Below are 23,536 nucleotides of genomic sequence, written 5' to 3' on the forward strand. Positions count from 1 at the left end.
TGCAACTTGATCACAATGGTTAAAGAGCAATCAAATGTGATCTATAATAAGTAGCACTTACCTTCTTGGTAGATCTCCAATGAATACTTCAGAGACACTTGATCTCCCTTGACCTGATCTTTGAATTTTGTGATCTCCCTTGTATCACTCTATCCTTCACTTATCAGCTTGCCCTTGTAGTATACTCTACTTCCTCAAGTTTGAAGTGTCTCTTTGTTTTTCAACCTTTTGCTTAACAACTCCCATCTACCATTCAATCTTCTTCCTTGCTCTTCCCCTTTTTTTGTGTGCAATTTTGTCTTCTATTCTTTTGTTCTTAAGCCCCCTCTTTTTCATCTTTGTATTCCTTTTTCATTCGCATACACACACACTAAAATACATAAAGTCACCTCTTTTCTATGGTCGTAGAAACCCTTGGAGAAAATGTCTTGCTTAAATCAGTGAATTCAAATTTTAAACTTGAACTGTTGAGTAGATCACGAGCGACCTGTGACACCTATGTTATAAGGTCTAGACTAGTGGCACTGTCAGTCTAGCATGGGTCTCCTCTCGATTCATTTGCCCTTACTGTATTCTATTCTTGTAAGAGCACAAACTGAATTTGAACTCTCGTCATACCTATGTTGTCATGTCACTATGACGACTTCTCATGCTGACTAGATAGACTTGGCTTAGTCATGTTCTTCCTTGTGGATCGATGAAGATATCTACTGCTAATCAAGAGATATGTACTCCTCAACCGGTTTCCAATCAATGACAACCCAATTATGCCAACTATCATTATGTTATGCTAAGCATTATGAGAATGTGTGTGCACATACCTTATGAACATTTTAAGTACGTGGTGAATGTTATGCAAATTGATGTTCAGGAGACCACTATATAGGGTACTTAGTGAATATCATGTGACTTAATGTTTAGAAGGCCATTACTCAATACTTGATGAATATTTTACAACTCGACATTCGAGAAGCCATTACTCAAAGAGTACTTGGTGAATGTCATGTGACTCGACATTCAAGAGGTCATTACTCTTAATATTATTACTCAAAGTATTCAATGAATATCATATGTTGATATTCTGGAGGCCAGTACTCAATATATCGAATGAGATCTCAAAATGGAGAATACATTCTAATCAAAGATATCCTTAAAATTTGTCATTCCTAATATTGTGTAAATAATTAATTAATTATTATATTAAATAATAATGAAGAGACATGTCCCGTCTCTCCATGTCTCATCCTCAATATAGGAGAGAGATTGCTGTCATTTGGAAAACACATACAAAACATGGCAGTGCCATTACATTTGTAGTGATACCTGAAACTCAACAGAATGAATGTCTACATCCAAAGAGAGTAATCAATACAGAGTTAGAGAATGCCTAGAACAGTCAGCCATGTGAGAATGTGTAAGTAGGGCTGATGAAAGGTCAGGAAATAAGCTCAACTTTGCATAAAAGTGTCAGTTAGTAATATGTAATTATATAAGGAAAATATCTCAAAATAACATAGAACTAAGTAAAAAAATTCACCATGACATATAAGCAACTAACTATTTCAATAACACTTGGTAAACATATAATTAGTAATTGTGATTATAACTCAGACTCATTGAAGTATCAACGTCCTATGACCAAAATCATAAAAGGCTAATGATATCTGAGGTTCAAGAATGGGAAGAAAAATTTTAAACGTGAATTTGTAGTGAGTTTATAACTCAGACTCATTGAAGTATCAACGTCCTATGACTAACTTCTGCCAAAACATTTTCCCTGCTTGTAATGAAAGCAGAATACTTTGATTGATACATTTGCCTCTTGACAGATAGTAATATATGTTTTGTTTCATCTTTTCCCTCCAATTACAAGCAATGATCTATACAGTCCTTGCTGCTTTTTATACAAATTATACGCCTAATTCTTCAATATGCAGAAATACATTAACCATTGACTTGCAGGTTGTTTTTTAGTTGGAAGCACTTGAGGCCTATTTCCTGGCATAACACCGCCATTTGAGCCTGTAAGGTTGAAAGTGGATTTAATAACTAAAGTAACCAAAGTAGGGATTAACTTGTAATCACTCACAAATTTTATGAATTTTGCCTTTAATGCTCACTCTTTAACAAAGTTACCGATGTTTAATGATTCAAACTGTGAAAATGTGAATCCAAGCCCTTGAAGATACAAACGTCAGAATCTATCTACTGGCAGAAGAAAAGATGAAGAAATTGCGTCACTCAGAAATAAGGTACTAGTGCAGATGTTTATAGAATGTCACAGTGGTGGTCCAATATTTTGTAAAGTATTTACTTACACAAGTCAACTTTCTGAGCGCTTTGTCTACTTAAGTAAAAAGTGAATCGTAACAGATCCAGATGAATAGCTATGATACAAAGCAAAGAATCATTTGCTTCCCTAAAATTTGGACTCCAATTGTGATCTTCTGTATTTGCAACTGACTTCCCAGCTGCCAAAGTTCTCTTCTAACTTTACTAAATTTACATATGTTGAATACCAGAAAATATGAATACAACTGTGACCCACAGTCGTTCATTGTCTTTTGGAGGAAAAGAAGGAATGTAATTTATCAGAACCATCTTTTGCCATTCTTCAAATTCTTGACTTGCATTACTAACTCTTCCCGCTTTGCTTCAACTTCAGCAAACTTAAGGCTCATTTGAAAATAACGCTCACGCATATCCTTTAATTCTGTCTCAAGAGAAGATGTTGTTCGTTTATATCGCGTGAGATCATTCACTACTTGATCAACACTTCCAAAGTTTTGAAGGGCAGCCACATGAACATTTTGCTCATGGCCCAAAAAGCTGTAAAAAGTCCAAACCAAACAAATTCAGAAACATGAAATAGTTTAATATAGCTAAACAGAAAACCAATATAACTTTTATTTTGATATAACAGCAGTCATCCATGAATCTTCTTATTCTAACCTGTAATGTCTAACTGAGATGTCCATAATTCACATCATCAACTTCAGTTTACAGTTTCAATGAAGGAAGATACACAAATCTTTTGTATTGAAATTGAAGGAAAAAACCTAAGATGGAACATCCCTTATTTTTTGTATGTGATAGTTTTAATAGAAAATGCAGGACTGTTTAAATTGTTAAGTCCTTGGTACTGTGCAATTAAATTATGAAAAAGGAGCAGAAACATTTGTGCCATCATAGATTCATCGAAAGTGAAAGTTATAAGCACCGACGGAACAGATTTTGCATGCACCTCATAGAATTTCAGTCAAGAAAATGTGACAAAAGAATATCGAAAAATTGAGTGGAATATAGAAGTTTTGCAAGAAAAATAGTGCCCTTTTAGAAATTAACATGTGGAAGAACTGGGCTTGGTGAAATGGGAAAGCAATAAGATCACGCAGTAAACAATTATATAACTTAGTAAATAAAGTAGCATTACTGTGTTAATTTATGAGATGCCAATGGAGATCCCATTTGCCTTGCTCAAGGCTTCAAAAATGTTTTGATTAACATTGATAGCGAGTGTTGAACCAATGCTTGTCCATAAATTTCTTACAGATGAACCTTGTACAGGTCCAATTGTACTGAAATGCAATATGACCAGCAAAAGCAAAGATAATTGTAAGCTTTGTTTTGTGATCATGAATAGAGAGGATTAGGTCATTTTCTTCAAAATGAGGAATTTTTTATCTGACCATCTAGACTCTAGCCAAAGTGGACTAGCAAACCTAAGCCTAAAAAACATCTCATACATTTAAAGGAAAAAAAAAAAAGTCAAAGCATTTGGAATGGCTCCATTACTTTGAGAGATATAAAAGTGCAGTTCTGAAAAAATATTGAATAGCAACAACCTTTCAAACATGAGAGGGAGTGATCAGCAGATATGAGACAAGGCCAAATAAAACAATCTAAAAGATAAAGACGGAGGAAGGAAATTTCCAGCCAAGAAGTGCGACTCTAATCAAAAAATCTATTAGAGAACCATTCAAACACGGTTGGACTGATAGTAGCATAGTGTACATAATAAGTCGTCTGAGTTGTAAAATTTTTGGTTGGCCAAGTATTCCCAAGAAAAACTCCTATTGACCTAATTTTGGCAAATCTCAATCTCAATACTCAGCGATACTTGCTAAAATATTCAAAAAACTCACCAAATGTGGAACAGATTAAAAAATGACTTTCTGCCTTTTGAAAATTATGAAAATGGTGTGTACCATAATAGTCTGCGGGGCTTCAAAGGTCTTCATTTGGGCTTGGTGGTGGGGCTCCACCCCCCAATCCCACCCTGTAATGCAACAAGGAACAGACCAAGGACACTACCCTAAACCCTGTAAACATGCTAATCCTCAACCCTGCTAGGGGCACAGTCCCAAAAAAAACTCTGCCAGATTCATTTAAAATATTTTGCTGTATTTTGCATTAAATTTGAGAATTTTTTATTGTTCAAAATTTTTAAGTAATTCTAAGTTGCCGAGTTTTCACCAATTGAAATGTTTGGTCTGCCAAGTCTGAGTTTGCAAATTGTGGCTCATTGCATGCAAATGCAATTTTGCTGCAGACTCGACAACAACAGAAGGGAGTTAAGTATGGTATTTTTACACATTTGGATCCCTCTTCAAACGTTGTGCAATTTCAAAAAAATGGTGCCTCATTTGAGTCTGTAAGAAAATGACCTCTATAAGTTACAGGATTAGGTATTGTGATGAACAAACAAATGTGTCCGATAAATTCAATTGATATTGAATTCATCTATCATGAAACAGAGGAAAATATGGAAATTCAACTGCAGTCATATCATTTCATATGGAACAAAAAGTCAAGGCTGTAAGTTTGTCTAGAGACACATGGTTTTCCCCCTCCTCAACACATGGAAGATGTCCTTTTTACCTTATTAGTCAACTCATTGATCCAAAAGGGATCCAGATGAGGTGATGAACAGTTACTGAAAGATATTCCAAAAATGATGTGCGTAAGCACTCATTTCATGACAGTCAAAAGCACCAGTTTCCACAAAGAGGAAGTTCTGAAAGCATCAGTGATTGTTCTGATCATCCACAAGGTATGATCGACCATTATGTCCCACCTTTTTACCTTGTCAAATCGAAAGGGAACCAATTCCAGAAGTAGAGGACGATAAGACTGCGAGGGTAATAGGATCAAGCTTGTACAACACTCTTCAAGAAAAGCTTGTGGCTTGGAATGAGAGAAAAACAGGAGTTGAACACTGGAGTTATTAAAGAATATTCTGCTGATTTTTCTGCAGCTACAACTGTAGCATTAGGGGTTCCTTCTCCATGCCTTTCAAGAGGAAAGTCACATGAAGATTCTCCAGTTTCAACATGTCACGAACAAAGGGAAAGAAAGGGTGACCTTGAGGAAGTTGAAGAACTTAATGGCACTGACTATATCACAATCTGATTCACTAGATTTTACCCCAATTGACATCAAAGAAATCAATGAATCTATTACTCTGCATCCTTATATGGGATTTGATAAATCTGCACAGGAAATTTCATCTGATCCATCAAGGCTTTGTCCTCAAGATCCAGACGATTTGGGTTTTGCGAGTGAAGAATTGCAAGGGAATAAATCAGATTATTACATTAATGACAACATGACATAACTCCTTATCCTCCTGACATGGCAGTCTTGATACATGGCGTTGGCAGCGATATAATATCTTCATATGATGGTACTCCATTCCTGGCAATGAGACTCAACAAAGGCATACACTACGAAATTCTTTGGTAGCCAAAGAATTACATCCTCATTTTACAACTGTAGTGGATTTAGCCCTTGAACCAGACCTTGGTATTGTTACATCCCTATTTTTGCTTCATTATAAAATGTTCTTTATAGCCGTTGAGACTTCATGCAAAGTTGAGTTGGTTAAATTTGTTTGTTGCATCCCAAATCTTTCCTTAGTTAAAATGTCGTTATAGCCATTGAGACTTCAAACAAAATTGAGTTGGTTGGTTAAATTGTTAATTCTTTTTTATTACATGTGAAAATGAAGTGTTTATTGGTCATTATGGTTTCATGTGAAATTGAAGAGTCGGTTAATCGTTATGTTCAATGAGAAATTGAAATAATGGTTTTCGTTATGATGTTATATGAATGGCAAGTGGTTTAGCTAATATGATTATTTGTTTTGATTAAACAACTTGGATATATGTGAGTACTTTGATAAACTTCCTTTGCAGGAACGCGATGAAGGGAGGAAGCATTGCCAAAAAAGGAAAGGGCATGAGGGCACCGACTACCATTGAGCTAACAAGTATGGATCCTAAATCACCTTGGTCAAGGGAAAACCGGCCTAAGCAAGCAAGGGTATACCAAGTGATCACCATGAGCTAACCGGGTCAATATATCTAATTTAATAATAAAAGAAATTACTAAGCATTAATCAAACTAAGAAAAAATGTTAACTTTATAAATTGGGATGATCTATGAACTTCCTATTGTTTCAGATATGTCTTAATATAACAAGATCATGATACCTATATGTACTTGTACATGCACATACATATATATGTATATATGCGTAAATTCAAATAAGACGTACATGAACATATATGCCTACTTAAAATATGACATATACACAAGATACGTATGCTTAGAATATTAAGTATATATAAGTGTATGTGTACATCCATATACAAGTATAGGTAGATACAAGATGGTGTCCTTATATTAACACATTGAGAGTAAAGTCAATATTATTTCCAACCTTGGCAATGTTTTTAATATTATTAATTCTTTCATCAGGACATTATATTTCCAACGCCCTAAATTAGCCATATGACTTGTTGGCGTTTTAATGGCTCTTGAATGTAACTCATGATGTTTCCATCTTTCCTTATCCTACTCGTAACCGAGCATGCTATGGAAACAAGAAAACAATCTCTTTATTTATGGCCGCATTCATACCAAAGATTACATTCCATATTGATCAGTGATTACATTCGCATTTTTCTATCTGTGATTTCATTTGCCGTCTGCAGATTTCATTCATAGTGTCGTGCTCCCTACTTGAGATTGTATTCCATATTATACATGTCCCCTTCTGTGATTCGCACATACAATGCTGTAATTCATACTTGAGATTGCATTCCATATTACATTTGTTTGCTTATGCCATTGCACCTACAGTGTCATGGGTTCATATCTGTGATTGCTTTCATAACAACCTTTGTTCCTTAACTGCAATCTATTTATACTAGCGATTGCTAGAATCTACAGGCAAGGAGCCATACCAAGCATTCCAGTTTTCACTAGCACTTGAGGGCGATAATACCTCTATCAAGTCATGCATTCTTTCTACATTTCTTTTCCATTTTTGTTATATTATAAGGCTCTAAAATTTTAGTTTGGAAATCTTAAAGAAACATTGATAATATAGATAGACCCAGACAGACTAGCTTCGAATTGACCATCTTGTTTACTTAAGTCTGTTTGTATAAAACATGCATAAGGGTTTGAATCATCTATTGCATATTGTTATCATTATTCTTTCAAGAATTTAAATTTAATCTGGAAGGATCTCCAACTCCATGAAATACTTATACAAGGGCATCATCCATATGCCTTTGAGATAAGAGACGACACACCCCGAGAGTTAAGGAGATTGTTATGAAATATCATGAATCTTTTATATAAATGTCTGTCATAAGCCTAGGCTGGGCAGAAAGTATTTAACTGTGATAAACAGATATTGTTCAAGGATATAGACAGCCACACTGAGATTCATTGAGGATGACCAGCAAGGTCAAGATGAAGATTGTGGGTTGATATCAAATGATCAATGGGTTACACCTACAAGACAAGAGAAGAAATCAAAAACAAAATAAAGAGTTGGACTTAAACAAATAAATATAGCCTAAGGCAGCTCATGGTGATCAAATGGTACTTTTCTTGTTGTCAAGTCGAGCGTTGGGTGATCGGGCACATAGTATCCATGTAAATCCCTAGCCAGGGTAGGTTTAGTGGCATGCTTACTATTGTGATCACTAGAGGTTAGGATTACTTGGATAGATAGGTTGATGGGAAGGACTCCATAGCCTAGCTGGTTGCTTAGCCGACACTCTACGCTAGGATGCTTAGTGGCAAGATATGGGTGTCCCATGCCTAATCCTGAGTAGGGAGAGTCTTTCTCAATTGAGATTGTGTGAGGATACTTAAGAGTCTACGGTTAGGAGGTTAAGCCCCTGACAATGCTTCTCCCCTCTACCAGATGCCAAGACTTGCACAATACAGAAGGATTTGCATTCACGTTATCTTCTTTCCTTAGGTATTTTACCATTATGTATTTTCAATTTCAGCTGAGATTGTGTTTAGATAGATGTTAATTTTGCAAGCAGTTAAGTAACCTAGTTCTTTTCTTAACTGGAATTTAGTTAATTCGTTAAGGGTCCGTTTGGTTCTTGGAAGATGACAGGAATTGGCATTTTCAAAATCCGGATTTGAAAATTTGTGCGTTTGTTTCAAAATTTGCAAAATGGAATTAGCATACGGGACTTCCAATTTTACCTCAAAACCAAGTTTTCCAACTTCCTACAAAGAGTAGGAATTGAAAATCAAACCCTGGTTTTGTTTTTTAATGAGTGTAAAAACAATAGATTGGACTATTTTTTGAAATTTGCCTTCACCTCCAAGCTTACGCATAAAAATGTGTCTTCACATGCATCTTTCGAGTGAAACAAACGGTTTCAATAAAATTCAAAAAATTGGAATGAAGATATACAAAACCTTGATTCGGCTAAACCAAGGTTTGTAGAAATCCAGGTTTTTTAAATTCCATGAACCAAACGGACCCTAAACTCTTTCAAGAGAATATGTAAAGTAGTTGTAACATTGATTCAAGTGAATATGAATAGTAATATATCTTTTATTTATATTTAACTGTTTAATTAGAGATAAGAAAAATAGCTTATTACATTGTTATTCGTATTGGTTTCCGATGAAAATGAAGTGTTAGTTGTTCATTATGGTTTCATGTGAAATTGAGATGGTAGTTAATCATTATGATTCATAAGAATTAAGATTATTGGTTTTTGTTATGATGTTATATAATAGGAAATGGTTTAGCAAAATGATTTTTTTTTTTAATTTAAAAATGATTTGGAGATATGTTATTGTCGTGATTAATTTCTTTTTACATAAATGCAATGAAGGAAGAAGCATTACCAGAGAGGTAAAGGGCATGAGGGCACCACATGCCACTGAGCTAACAGGTACGAGTCCTAAACCACCATGGTCAAGGGATAACTAGACTACGCAAGCAAGGATATACCAAGTGATCACCATGAGCTAACCAAGTCAACGTATATAATTAAATAATAAAAATAATTACTTAAGCATAAATCAAACTAAGAACATTTGTTACTTTTAAGTAATGGAATGTCAGACATGTTCTATTATAGTGATATCTACATGTACATGTGCATACATATATATGTACATATGAGTATATCCACATATGACTTAAATGAATGTATACGTTTACTTAAGATATCACGTATACACAAAATACGTATATCTAGAATATTGCACATACATATGTGGTACATACACACAATTGCATGTAAACATAAAGGTATCATTATGAAATATAACATGAAGAGTAAAAGTTATTATTATTTTCATCTTTTGACAATGTTCAATATATTTATTTGTACCATTGACCTTTGTATATTTTCAGTGGCCTATATTATTATTGCTTCATTGGTCATTTGTCTTCAGAGACCTTTTAAATATGACTCTTGAATATAAGCCAAGAACGTAACTCTTACTTCGCCACCTTTCCTCTATCTTGTTTGTAACTCCATTCAAGGGAGTATTAGTGTGAATCGTGCATGCTTTTGCAAGGGAGAGCCATTCTTTATACTTGCGATTGGTTTCGTACCAGAAAAACATTCTTATTTGCGATTGCAATAACAATTAGTCATTTTTCCACCTACGTTTTGCATCCATTACTGCAATTATTTCCCACCTACAATTGCATCCATTATTGGGATTATCCCCATCTTCATTTGACATCCTTACTGTAATTAATTCCTCTTGCGATTGCATCCATCTAGACTATTTTTCTAACTGCAATTTGTTGTCTAATCGGTGAACACTTCACACCTACAATTTGCTTTTGCATTGTGCTCACAGCCACTGCTAGAGGCCTGACTTATAAATACGAGGAGTCGTGCTAGACATCACAAGCTTCTCTTAGAAAATCAAGGCTGGTAATATCCATGTTTAATATACCAAGTTGTGTGTCTATTTTCACTCCTCTTTTCTTGATATTTTTGATTGAAAGCTCTGTAGCATGAATGTTGTAAATAATATTTGAACTGTGCCAGATGGATTAGGATCCATCACAATACATTGTTTATTTATGTTGCAACTATATGCTAGGCTTGTTCATATGAAATCAGTTTGAATTGTTTGTTGTATATTTACATTGTCTTAAATCAAAACTTGAATTGGTTGGAAAGGAATACCAACTCTATGCAAAACCTTATACAGTGGCATCATCCATATGTCTCTGAGATAAGGAAATGCGCCATCAAGGAATTATTGAAAATGATAATGATATGCCAATGAACCTTTTGTTATAAGCCCAGGTCGGGCATGTTAGAAAGTAAAGTCCACCAAGATAACTAAGTGGAGTGAATTAGTTGTGTGCTTTATATAACTCTCACTATCTTTATTAATTCTAAATCGTGTAAATTGTAAATGCAACAACCATAGAAACATAACCATGCAAAATAACACCAAATATGTTAATAAGGGAAACCCTTGATCAGAGGGAAAACCCAGGTGGGAATGATGCCCACAAAATGATGTACTAATATAAAATTTTCTTGTGAAAGGATAGACCTTGTTAAGAGTAAATGAAACACAATCACTACATGAGAATCCCTGTTAGGAGACTTTGAATTCCTGTTAGGAGATTCCAACCCTATTAGGAGTTGTGTCAACCCTATTAGGAGTTGAAAGGAGGACAACTGAACCCACTGTCCAAATAGCCTCAGAAACAATCTTCACAAGACAATCTTCCAAATAAGCATATCCAAGATCTCTAAACTGACTAAATAACTCCTTTGCCAATACAATTCCTTTGAAGCTCACAATACATCCACAACATAAATATTTTCTTTGATCAAATAGATATTAGCATTCATGTACGCAACCATCCTCACTAGATCACACTTGCAAGTTCACATAACAAAATGATCTCACTGATCGCAACCACATTCTACCGCAAGGAAATGACCTTTAATTTATACCAAGTCCTAAAACAGGTATTGAGTCATCCTTGAGGCTTTCTAAATTTACAATAATAATATAGGACATCTTTAAGATATTACATTACATGTTACATTACAATTATATATTTTCTACAATTATTTTTACAATAGTTGGCTCATAGGAAATAGTACTCTGAACAGTCTTCAATAAGTTGGCTCAAACTACATATTTGATTTCACCATCTCAACCATAGCATTTTCAACATGTCTTTGACCTTCTTCTAAGCTCACTTAGCCAAGTTTCATCTTTGTCCAAAGAAATAGTTGTTTTACCAGAAATTGGTTTCCAAAAACTGTCTCTGAAAGCTACCTTCAGAAAACATCGCATAACTCTATCATGTCTTCATCTTTCCTTACGCACTCATAGATGTAGCATTAAGACAGGTTACTGAATCTACCTTCAAGTGCGCCTAACATAGCTCATTGACTAGTAACTGTCGACTGCACCAAACAATTCTTCCTCTCTAACTTTGGAACTCTTCACAGAATAAAGTGTATGTCGACATCAATGAAAAACTTTGTCATGAATGCAACACATAAGCTCTAAATAATGTCTCCAGTATTCCTAACATACTCCCCCATAGGAATACCGTCATCATTCATGCTAACAACCTCCCACTTTGGCATTGATGGCAACATAGATGAAAAACATGTAAGTTCCATGAATACCAAATATATTTCTTCATCATCCGCCTTTGCTCCCCCAATCATGTTGCCCATGAATGTAAACATCTCAAGATCAAACTCAGACAATACATTCTTCCTTTACAACCTGTCAAATAATCAGAATGCACAAGAAAGATGTTAATCTCCCCAATACATCCATTAATACATTACTCTCTCTCATAAGAAATATTGTTTTTCATGTACTCATCTTTCCCCCAAAGGATGTTCTCTCATATCTCCCCCAAAAGGATGTTTTTCATGTGTTACTCTCTCCCCCATTGACATCAATGCCAAAGGTATCATCATGTCAATTCTCTAAGTTCAATCATTTCCAAAACAATCTGTTCAAGATCAAGTGTCCAAAGACATTGTTAAATACCAATACCAAGAGTCCATAATGACTGAGCTCAAACATGAATACTCCCCCATAAGAGAAGCATCAAGCATCCAGTCTAGGTAAAAGATATAGTGCTTTGATACCAACTAGGCTGATGCAATCTCTGCATCATCCACTCTGAAGTAGGTTGGGGCATGACCCCAAAAATACCTCTCAAATACTCAAATGTGTCCTTAGCCAAAGGTTTTGTAAGTATGTCTATTATTTAATCCTTTGTGCTAACATATTCCAATCTGATTTCTTTCTCTACAACTTTCTCTCTCAAAAACAGATACTTAATAGATATATGTTTTGTCTTTGAATGTAAAATTGGATTCTTTGACATACTCATTGTACTTGTGTTATCACATTGTCTGATAATAGGCTCAGTAAACTCAATTCCAACGTCTTTCAACATCTACTTCATCTAAATAATCTGATTACAATTATTTGTTGCTGCTACATACTTTTCTTTTGTTGTACTCTGGAAAATGAAATCTTAATTTTTGCTCAACCAAGAAACTAATCTTCCTCCCAAGAAGAATGCTCCACTACTAGTGTTCTTTCTGTCATCTACACTTCTTGCCCAATCAGCATCTGTGTACGGGCATAATGTGAAATCTTGTGATCTGTCATACCATAAACCATAATCAGATGTACCTTTCAAATATCTGAATATTATTTTTACTGCTACAAGATGTGTCTCTTTAGGATCTGCCTGAAATCTTCCCACAATTCCAAGCGCATTAGCTATATCAAGTCTAGTATGTGTCAAATACTACAATCCACTAATCATAGCTCTAAACTTTTCTTTCTCTGTACGAGGGGATTCATCTTTGCTAGGTAATTTACAACCAGTACAAGTTTCCAAACCAAATTTCTTCAACAAATCTCTAAGATACTTAGCTTGTAATATGAAGATACCATATTTGTCCTATATAATCTGCAATCCCAAGAAGTATTTCATCTCTCCAATCACATTCATCTCAAATTCCTTCCTCATTTCTTCTGAAAATGTCTTACTAGCTTCATCATTACCTCCAAAAATAATGTCATCCACAAATAGTACAACAATCAGCAAATCATCATCATTCTTTCCTAGATATAAGTTACTATCAACATTACCTTTCACAAATCCCAAGCTTGTCAAATGTTTATCCAATCTTGCATACCAAGCTCTAGGTGTTTGTTTCAGCCCATATAATGCCTTCTTCAATCTACAAAACATATTCGTCTCATTTGTCAAAGGGAAGCCATCAGGTTGTTCAATGTATACCTCTTCTTCAAGTTCTCCATTCATTAAAGCTGACTCAACATTTATTTGATAAACTTTAAAGTTCTTGTCAGTTGCATATGCCAAAAACATTCTCACTGTTTCTAATCTCGCAACAAGTGCAAATGTTTCTTCAAAGTCAATTCCTTATAGTTGTGAATATCCTTTATAAACCAGCTTTGCTTTGTTTCTCACAATTTCACCTTGTTCATTCATCTTGTTTCAAAATACCCATTTAGTTCCCACAATATTCTTATCTTTAGGTTTAGGAACCGATTTCCAAGTCTTGTTCTTTTCAATCTTCTCTAATTCTTCTTTCATAGCTTTAATCCAATAATCATCTTTACAAGCTTTATCAACATTCTTAGGCTCAACTTAAGAAATCAAACACAATTCTTCACTTACCTTGTTCTTTGTCATAACTCCTTTGTTCACACTTCTAATGATTTGTTCAACACAGTGATTCTTTGCCACATTTCTGTTAGGTGTCACTTGTTCAACTCTGATTTCTTCTCTTTGTTCAGATTTGGGTTCTTCTCTCTATATTTCTCCTTGTAATTCAGTCTGCAAATCAATGTTTGTTTCATTAAACAATTCCTACTCAACATTCTTATTGTTAGTCCTTTGATTATTCTCTCCATCATAATTATAGTCAAGTAATTGTGAACTTTTCATCCACTTTCACATTAGCACTTTCAACAATAGTCTTCAGTTTTTTATTAAAACATTTGTATGCTCTAGTTTTCAATGAATATCCAAGAAACATTCCTTCATCACTTCTAGAATTAACTTTCCAATATCATCATTTGTTTTAATGTAGCATTTACTTCCAAAGATACTAAAATATTTCAGAGTAGGTGCATGTCCAAACCAAAGTTCATAAGATGTCTTACTAGCTCGTTGTCTAATATGTACTTTGTTCATAGTGTATACTCTAGTGTTCACTACTTCTCTCCAAAAGATATGTGATACATTGTTCTCAAACATCATTGCTCTAGTTGCTTCTATCACTGATATGTTCTTTCTTTCTACTACGGCGTTTTAGGGGCTGAAGCTGTCTTTTCATACCATTATCCTCACAAAAATTGTTTAACTCATTTGAAATAAATTCTCCTCCTCTATCAGATCTCAAGCATTTAATTTTCAGACCAGATTCATTCTCAACTCTATTCTTCAATATTTTGAATTTCTTAAAAGCTTCAAATTTATCTCTAAGAAATGCAACCCACATCATTCTAGTGAAATCATCAATAAAAAGCATGAAATACCTTTCACCATAAAATGCTCTTGTTCTTGAAGGACCACTCAAATCTGTGTATACAATCTCCAACTTCACTGAAGTAGTAAATGTCTGACTTGGAAATGAACATTTCTTTTGCTTTGCCATTATACATTCTTTGCACATCATGTTCATTGGCTTCACAATCTTAGGCAAATCTCTAACTAGAAATGTAGTACTAACCTTCACAATGTTATCAAAGTATTTATGACAATCTCTTATGCCATAACCGTCATCCACATTAGCAACTAAACATGTCATTTCAGTAGGGTTCAACTGAAATACATTATCTCTTGTTCTTGTACCAATACCAATAAATTTACCATCTTTATCTTTAATAATGCAAGTCAGCTCAATAAACTACAACTGATATCCCTTGTAAACAAGTTGTCCAATGCTCAAAAGATTATATTTCAAACCATCCACAAAATACACATCCTCAGTGTTAGTCTTTCCATCAAGTGTAATAGATCATTTTTCTTTTATGTGACATGTTGCATTATTTCCAACTTTAACTACCCCTCCATCATAACTATTGAATTCGACAAAGTTGTTCATATCTCCAGCCATATGATGGGAACAACTACTATCTATAATCCACACCCTTTTTCTTTTCAATTTGTGACACTAGTGCTTTTTCTTTACTTATTCTTCTTTTTTAGAGCTTTCTTCCTTAATAGCAACAAATCTTATTTCATCATCCTCATTATCACTATCATCCAAGAAATTTACCATCTTAAAATCAACTTCACCATCCTCATCAACATAGAAACAATCTTTAGGTACTCTTCAATTGTAGGGCTTTCTAAGCTTAAACATCTTTTCTCTTTTACGACATTTAGAAGAAGAATGACCAAGTTCTTTACATGTCCAACAAACAAGAATTTTGTTACCTTTAGGCCTTTCTTCATAAGGCAAGTCCTTCAATCTTCTTGTCTTCAACCTCTTTTGCTTGGATGTTACTGGCATAATCTCCAATTGCGCTCACACTCCTTGAGAATATAGGTTTGTCCTTTTGTACGCTAAATGTTGTCTCCACTCTAGGCAACTCTTCATTCTATCTCATCCATAATTCATATGACTATAATCTTGCAAGAAGGGTTTCCTTTTTAAAGTTAGGTGTACAAGAAATAACATGTTCAATCATCTGTGCTCTCTAATGATAAGCAAGTGTCAAGGTCTTCAGAATTTCTGCACACAATCTCATCTTCCGTTTTAGATCCACCAAAACTTCTAATTCCAACAACAATCTCTGATATTCTAGCAAAATAGCCTCTTATAGTTTCATCTTCATACATCTTTGGATCTTGAGAGATACATCTCCAACTTTGTAATCTAGCCTACTTAGCATTTTCATCACCTTCAAATATTTTTTGTAAAGCATTCCAAATATCATTAGCAAGTCTTAAAAGATTTTACATCTACATAATCTGTTTCAGGAAGAGCTGATAATAGTGCTTCTCTAGCAAGCATATTCTGCGTGAATAGGGTTTTTTCATGTTCTTCACACTCAGTAAGCTTGTCTTCTTTTATCACCTCCGTTGCATTTGATGTAACTAGCCAACATTCCAGACATATGCACAATAGGTGAGTCTTCATATTTTCCTTGCAACTGTCATAATTGATTCCATCAAACTTCAGACTTTCTTTTCTAAAATTAAAAACCATGGATCTCCTCAAATTGTTAAACTTCTCTTTCAAGGACTTGATTCTTTGATACCAACTATTAGAAAGTAAAGTCCACCAAGATAACTGAGAAGACAGGTGTGAATCAATTATGTATTTAAAACAACTCTCACTATCATTATTAGTTCTGAAACAAGTAAACAGTAGATGCCACAACCATAGAAAGCTAACCATGCACATGTTAGTCCTCATGAGGGCACCCCATTTGAAATTTCAAAATTCAGATCCCCTCCATGTCAATCCTTGCTAGACAAACATTTGATATGCCATGCATGTGTTTGGAACCTCATTTAACTAAGTTCAGTTGGTACAAACGGTTCAAGATGGTTTAGAGGTTCAAAAGGTTTGTCGAGTTTAAATATGGCCATGTTCAGTGGTGAGGTTCAGTGATTCAGAGATAAAGTTCAAAGGCCAATTTCAGTGGTTCAAGTCCAAATGCAGGTTCACAATGACCCAATCATTTATTGGTGTTTCAAAGTCCACCAGTTTGGAGGTACAATTCCAAGTTCAGTTTTTAGGTTCAAGTGCTTGCAAATTAAAATCAAAAACACCATCTGAAGGGCCTGATAGAGAGATAGCCCAGATTCATCCAAGTTTTGACAGTACCAAACTAAAGGGTTCTAGTTGCTTCAAAGTCAAATTTCAGTTCAGTCTAGTTCAGTATGGCTTGTATAGGATCATCAGAGATCGACAACTCACATATTCAGTCTTAAGGGACCAAGAAAAAGAATTCAAGGACAAAGTTGGGGTGTAGTTTCAACAAATGGGCCCGACCTAAATGTTTGAATGAAGTAGGTTACACACTGATTGTTTGAGTCACAGTCAGAATTTCAATGGTTACTATTTCAGAAAGAAACATGAATCATTGTCAAAGAGACACTAAAGGTGGTACTCTATTCATGATATGCACCTCCAACAATCTAGACCGCAATGAATTCATTTCTGATACCAAAGTAAGTATGGTAAAATACAAAACCAATGGGAGTACAACATAGAATCTCATGAATGGTTGTTCACACTACCCATATATAATCTGAGTTACAAGTCACATGCGACTAAGGCTTCATGTAGTAATGAAAAGATGTGAACTTTATGATTGTGCATATATAAGAATGAACTTTTGCAAATTTGATTGCCAAAGAATCATCACCATCTTTGTTCATATTATTATTAAAGAGGAAAGAATGCATCCATAATCGGTCTAAAGCCTGGCAATTGATTAGATGAAATACATTGATGCCAAGATCATGCCTAGTATATGGAGGAGTGCAACTGCAATTCGAATTGGTGTTAAGATGCGAGAAATGTGTCTAATAGGGTAGGCTTTTTAAATCAAGCATCGGAGAATTTATATAAATGAAATGTGATAGAACATCCAAATCTCTATACATTCTTACTAAGTTACACGGGTACCCCTCCCCCCCCTCCGGACCTCGAATTGGTTCGAACCGGTTCGAGATTCTGGTCCGGTTCGACCAGGGTTCAATTTTCGGATCCTGGTTCGAACTGGTTCGAACCATGGTTCGAACCCGGGCGGACCAGGCTGGGAAAATCGAACCAGGTTCGAACCCAACCAAGAACCCGCCCACGGACGCGGAAATAAAGTGACTTATTTGCATTTTTTTATAATTTTTGGAGTCCACGTACCCTAAAAAGGTGTTATGAATTGGTTTTTTGCTCTCTCATAGTCATTTGATGTTTCTAAATAGGTTGTTTTGCCTTGAAGGAGAGCACATAAGTTTTTGAGCAAGCATCCGGTTGTGCAAGGACGAGTTCGAAGCAATACTTGTTGGTGTTCTTGAAGTGTTTGTGCATCATTTATACACATTTGCAAACTTGCAATGGCTGGAAAAGGACCAAGAGGTAAGATCTTATTCTATTTACTATTGTTTTGTTCTAGTTTTTCCAAAAAAAATTCATTTCTCTTTCAATCTTCATATGTTCTAAGTTCTTGAATCTTTTCCATTATTTCAAAATTCGTCATTTTCTTGCATATAGATTATGAACATATATCTAATTAGTAATTTCTTGCCATAGGGAAAGGTTCGAAATTAATGTCATCTACCTCTTCACCAATAGGCAACACCGAACAAAGAATGGAAACCAACTCCGATTCTCCTCTATGGAAGTATGTAGACATTATAAAACCCATTCCAAGAGGTGGTGCATTTCGTTGGAGATGTCGAGGATGTGATGTAGAAAGAAATAGTTCTTATTATCGTGTGGTAGGCCATCTATGTGGTTATGCTGGAAGAGGAGTCAAGAAATGCCCTAGCAAAAATGGTGTCCCTATACCAAATCACACCGTGTTAAAATATATTGAAGAGCATGAGGCAGCAGAAGAGAGAGAAGGACGCAGGGCAATAGAACTCGGTAGTAGTAGCAATAAAAGTAAAAAAGCTAAAGGAATGCAGGCCCCCTCAGATGTTATTGTACAAGACCACCCCTTCTTCAATACTACAATGGACATTGACACTGAATCTATCCCCATTGTACACAAAAGAAAGGGGCCAATAGAAACTTCTTTTCAAAACAAGGCCCGGGAAATTGCTGACATTAAGGTGGGAAGATGCCTCTATACAAATGGGTTGTCTTTTAATATTGTCCGCTCTCCGTTTTGGAAGGACATGTTGAGGGGTGCCAATGAAGCTCCAAAAGGGTATTGTGGCCCCGAGTATGAGAAAGTTCGCACCACCTTGTTGGATGATGAGGTCCAACGGGTTGAAAATCAATTGAAGCCCATAAGGGACTCATGGGTTGAGACAGGGGTGACAATTGTTTCAGATGGCTGGAAGGATTCTAGGAACCGTTCCTTGATCAATGTCCTTGCGGTGTCCCCTAAAGGGGCAATGTTTCTGAAAGCGGTGGATTGTGAGGGCAAAGTAAAAGATGGGCCATTTATTGCTGATATCTTAATTGAGGCCATTGAACAAGTGGGAGCAAGAAACGTTGTCCAAGTCATAACGGACAACGCAAAGAATTGTAGAGCAGCAGGTTTGTTGGTTGAATCACGATATCCACATATCTTTTGGACACCTTGTGCAGTCCATTCACTCAATCTTATGCTAAAAAAGATTGGGAACCAAATTGAGTGGATCAAAACAATGTATGAAGAGGCTGAGGACATACAAATGTTTGTCACAAACCACCACATGACTCAATCTCTTTTCAGGAACTACTCAAAATTGGAGCTATTGAAGGTAAATGAACTTGAACTCAAATTAGTAATTTAATTTTTAATATTTGACAATTTCTGATTTTTCATATTTTACTTGTGCAATTGCCAATGTGTATACTTTTCTTAGTTTTCTAAAATATGTATCTAATAGTTTTTTTTTGCTCTAATTTATGTCACAGGTTGTTGAGACCCGTTTTGCATCACAAATAATCGTCTTAAGATGACTTGTGCAAGTGAAAGATGCACTTCAAGGTATGGTAATCAGCAACAATTGGGGTGTATGGAAGCAAAAGAACACTGAAAGGGCAAACAAAATAAAGGATAGGCTATTGGCTGACTCATGGTGGGAACGTGTGGAATACCTCCTTAAGATCACCGAGCCCATTATGAGCATGCTTAGGTACACTGACATGGATAGGCCTTACCTTGGAGAGATCTATGATGGCATAGACTCAATGATTGAGAAGATCAGGCAAGTTATAAATGAGCAAGAGCAAGATCCGCAAGAGACCTTTTTCAAACAAGTGCAAAAAATTATTAATGAAAGATGGAACAAAATGACCACTCCATTACATTTGCTTGCCTATGCCTTGACCCCCAAATACTATAGCTCACAATATTGTGATCTACCAAGAAGGTTGCCACCATATAGAGATATGGAAGTGTCTGAGGGGTACCAGGCAGCATTTAGAAGAATATTTCCTAATGATGATGTAAGAGATCTAATCATGGATGAGTTCATAGCATTTGTCAATGCTACAGGTCTAAGTAATGATGCTCTTCGTCATCGGTTCAAGAAGCATGCTCATGGTTGGTGGTACCTCCATGGCCAAAAATTCCAAACATTGCAGCCCCTTGCAATCAAAGTTATATCACAAGTAAGTTTTATTTTATTTTTTAATTAGCTCACTTTATCTTCAAAAGAATTTTTTAATAAGATTGAATTAATTCCTTTTTAATTGCCTACCTTATGTTGTCTTTATAGGTTGCTAGTTGGAGCACCTATTCTTTCATCCACTCGGTGAAGCGCAATAGGTTGCAATCAAAAAGAGCCGAGAACCTGGTATTTGTGCATAACAACTTGCGCCTTCTTTCGCACAAGAGTCAAGAATACAAAGAAGGGGAGACAAAGAAGTGGGATGTAGATGCAGAGATTGCGGACTTGGATGCTTCCACTGCTGCACTTACAATTGATGATTTTGATGACTTTGATGTCAATACCATTGTTGATTTTGCTGCTGATCCCATTGGCCTTGGTGCAAGTAATAGCATAGGCGAAGGAGGAGATGAAGAAGAAGATGAAGAAGAAGAAGATGAATATGAAGAAGATGAAGATGAAGAATGAAGAACTTAGAACTAGAAATTCAGAATTTTAATAGATTTTCATTCTATTAGTTACTGTTAAACATTGAACGTGAAACAATGACACTTGAACGTGAAACAATGACACCATTTTAAATGTTTTGAATCTTTCATCTTTGATGTTGAAGTTGATTGAACTATGTTACTATATGATGGTATGCTCACCATGATACATTGATATGTTATTGTTTATGCTGTTTTAAAGTTTTAAATGTGTTTATGGTACTATGCTACATTCTAATTTTAACTCATGCTTCATAAAAATGTATATATATATATATTTTTTTTTAAAAAAATTTTTACATGTTTTTGTACTAACGAACCCAAACGAACCCAAACCCCTTTCCAAAATTTCGTCGAACCAGCGAACCGGTTCTCGAACCCGAACCCAAAACCGAACCACGAACCGGCAACCTAGCATTCTTACCAAAGTCGTAGCAAGTTGAATGGTGAAGACGGTTATTGAAGATATGAATCTGACATCTCTAATTCATATGACATCACATTGGTATCTGTTGATGCGTGGTTTAAGGCATATGCATAGTCCAACATGGAGGGCAGGGTCATGAAACACATACACAGATTGCAGCATGTTAACAAGGAGAGAAAAATGCATGTCAACTGTTCGACATAATACCCTTTCAATTATAACAGTGAGACAATCGCAAATATGGAATCAAAGTCTGCATCATGAATTGGAATTCATGCTTTTCATAGACACAAACAAAGTGGTAATCATCGATCATGAATAATGAGAGACTATGTATATCATTCAACTGGGATAACCCACATAGGCTCGCAATTTCGAATGCATAGTTCGGCACCACTATTATCGTCATCAAGCATTGAGGGAAGATTCATCTTTTATAACACATTATCGAACTCCACAACTTGTCGAGAAAAGCGCAGTTTTGAAGAATGGATCTGCTCTAGATGGAATCACCAAGCACCGCAAGCCCAATATAGAGGAAAAGGAGGTTTTTATCAATGTCTATTTTGTGATGGAAAAGTCGATATAAAAGCTCGGCTGAGGAAAGGACAAAGAGAGGAATTGTAGAATCAATCCCATAAGATTCGAGCAATGTCTCATGTCATTGACTTTGGAGCAGTAAAATTTGTGTATTGAAGGTGATTGCATAAAGCCTATGTGTATGCCAGAGCGAGCGCTCTTACATCCCTATGAAAAGAGAAAAAGGCATTCGATGTCATAAGAAGAGGAAAGGTCTGAATACTTTGGCATGTCAAGGATCTACAATGATATTGAACAATGACGGGTTGCCCATGTTTTCCAGAATAACTATCATCCAGAAGTCATGTGGCAGAAAAGGCACATTGACACTTGTGTTATCACAGTGAGTAATCCAAGTGCATGTCAAGCTCGGGACTAGGATAGGAATACATCATCCAGCATAATGAATCGACGAGTATTTCTTGATGCCGCCACATGTGGAAATCGAATTCGAGCTATGGGACAACACATGGACAGAGGCTTGCATTGTTTTTGATAGATAACCAAGTATAAATATCTGCATGTCCTTGTAAAAAAAAGAAATTTTGAAGCATGCTAAGGAAGTTATGCCTGATGTTGCTTGGTGGGGTTCAAACCCGAACACTCTCAATATCATGTTAAAAATAGATGTAATGTGAGAGGCAACTTAACCACACACACCATGTCACATTATAATCTTGGTGACATGTGTCATTGAGTGGCAATGAAATGTTTAATTATGAATTAAACATTACACTTTTGAGGGACACAAGTATAAGAAGATAAAGGGAAAATGTATGCTTTCAAGAATCAGTTATTCTAACCAATAAATGCCATTGGGAAGAAGGAAGATTACAAAGACGGCAGGGAGTCAAGAAGAAGGGGTTTTGGGTTCTATCTCTTGGCTGAAGACTCTGTTCTACAAAGGGAAGGCGTTTTGATTTGATTTCTGTTGTAAATATTTAGTTTTCTTTTGATTTGTAGTTTGCAGGCAGAGGCAATGGGATCTGTGTCATCTTTTGTTTGTGTTTTCAGGAGGAAGAGGTTTTAATATACAAAAATTTGAATTTGGACGTTTACCTCTTGATCAATCTCAGTCTTTAAATTGATTTATTTTTCTCTGGATATAAGTCTGCCTTATCCATCTATGTATATGTTTATCATTCGGCCTGTGAGCCTTGACCATCTGTATACTTGGAAAGAATGATATGTCTTCCTTCTCGCATTTCTTCCATAATGAAGTGGTTGAATGAATGGTCTTTGTGCCATTTGTTTTTTATTGTTTTTTAGTTGTTTAGCTTTTCGTGCCTATTCCAGGTTTATCGATAGACGTTTGTGTGCCTTTTGTGCTTTCAGGTTAAAAGCATTGTCGATTCTAGTTTAGTTGATTCATTGTAAATCTTGCACAAGGAGCTGTACCCAAGATGATTC

At 35.5% G+C, this 23,536-nt stretch overlaps 2 protein-coding genes across 4 annotated transcripts in view; one reads left to right on the forward strand and one right to left on the reverse strand.

Annotated features, from left to right (window-relative positions):
- Window positions 1-2,122: 2,122 nt before the first annotated feature.
- LOC149578159 (uncharacterized) overlaps window positions 2,123-23,536 on the reverse strand; it is a 191,892-nt gene continuing 170,478 nt past the window's right edge. For all 3 annotated transcript variants that reach the window (XM_089827735.1, XM_089827737.1, XM_089827734.1), the window contains one exon: window positions 2,123-2,829. In XM_089827735.1, the coding sequence (XP_089683861.1) occupies window positions 2,592-2,829 (238 nt within the window). In that variant the 3' untranslated portion in view covers window positions 2,123-2,591. The remainder of the gene's footprint in view (window positions 2,830-23,536) is intronic.
- On the forward strand, window positions 19,976-21,329 carry LOC149578160 (uncharacterized). Its single transcript, XM_089827727.1, has 2 exons — window positions 19,976-20,633; window positions 20,741-21,329. The coding sequence occupies exons 1-2, from the start codon at window positions 20,010-20,012 to the stop codon at window positions 21,098-21,100; spliced, it is 984 nt and encodes a 327-aa protein (XP_089683853.1). The 5' UTR covers window positions 19,976-20,009; the 3' UTR covers window positions 21,101-21,329.

Source organism: Cupressus sempervirens, chromosome 1 (assembly GCF_028749045.1).
Source record: "Cupressus sempervirens isolate cs-2001-9-10 chromosome 1, ASM2874904v1, whole genome shotgun sequence".
NCBI classification, from domain to species: domain Eukaryota; kingdom Viridiplantae; phylum Streptophyta; class Pinopsida; order Cupressales; family Cupressaceae; genus Cupressus; species Cupressus sempervirens.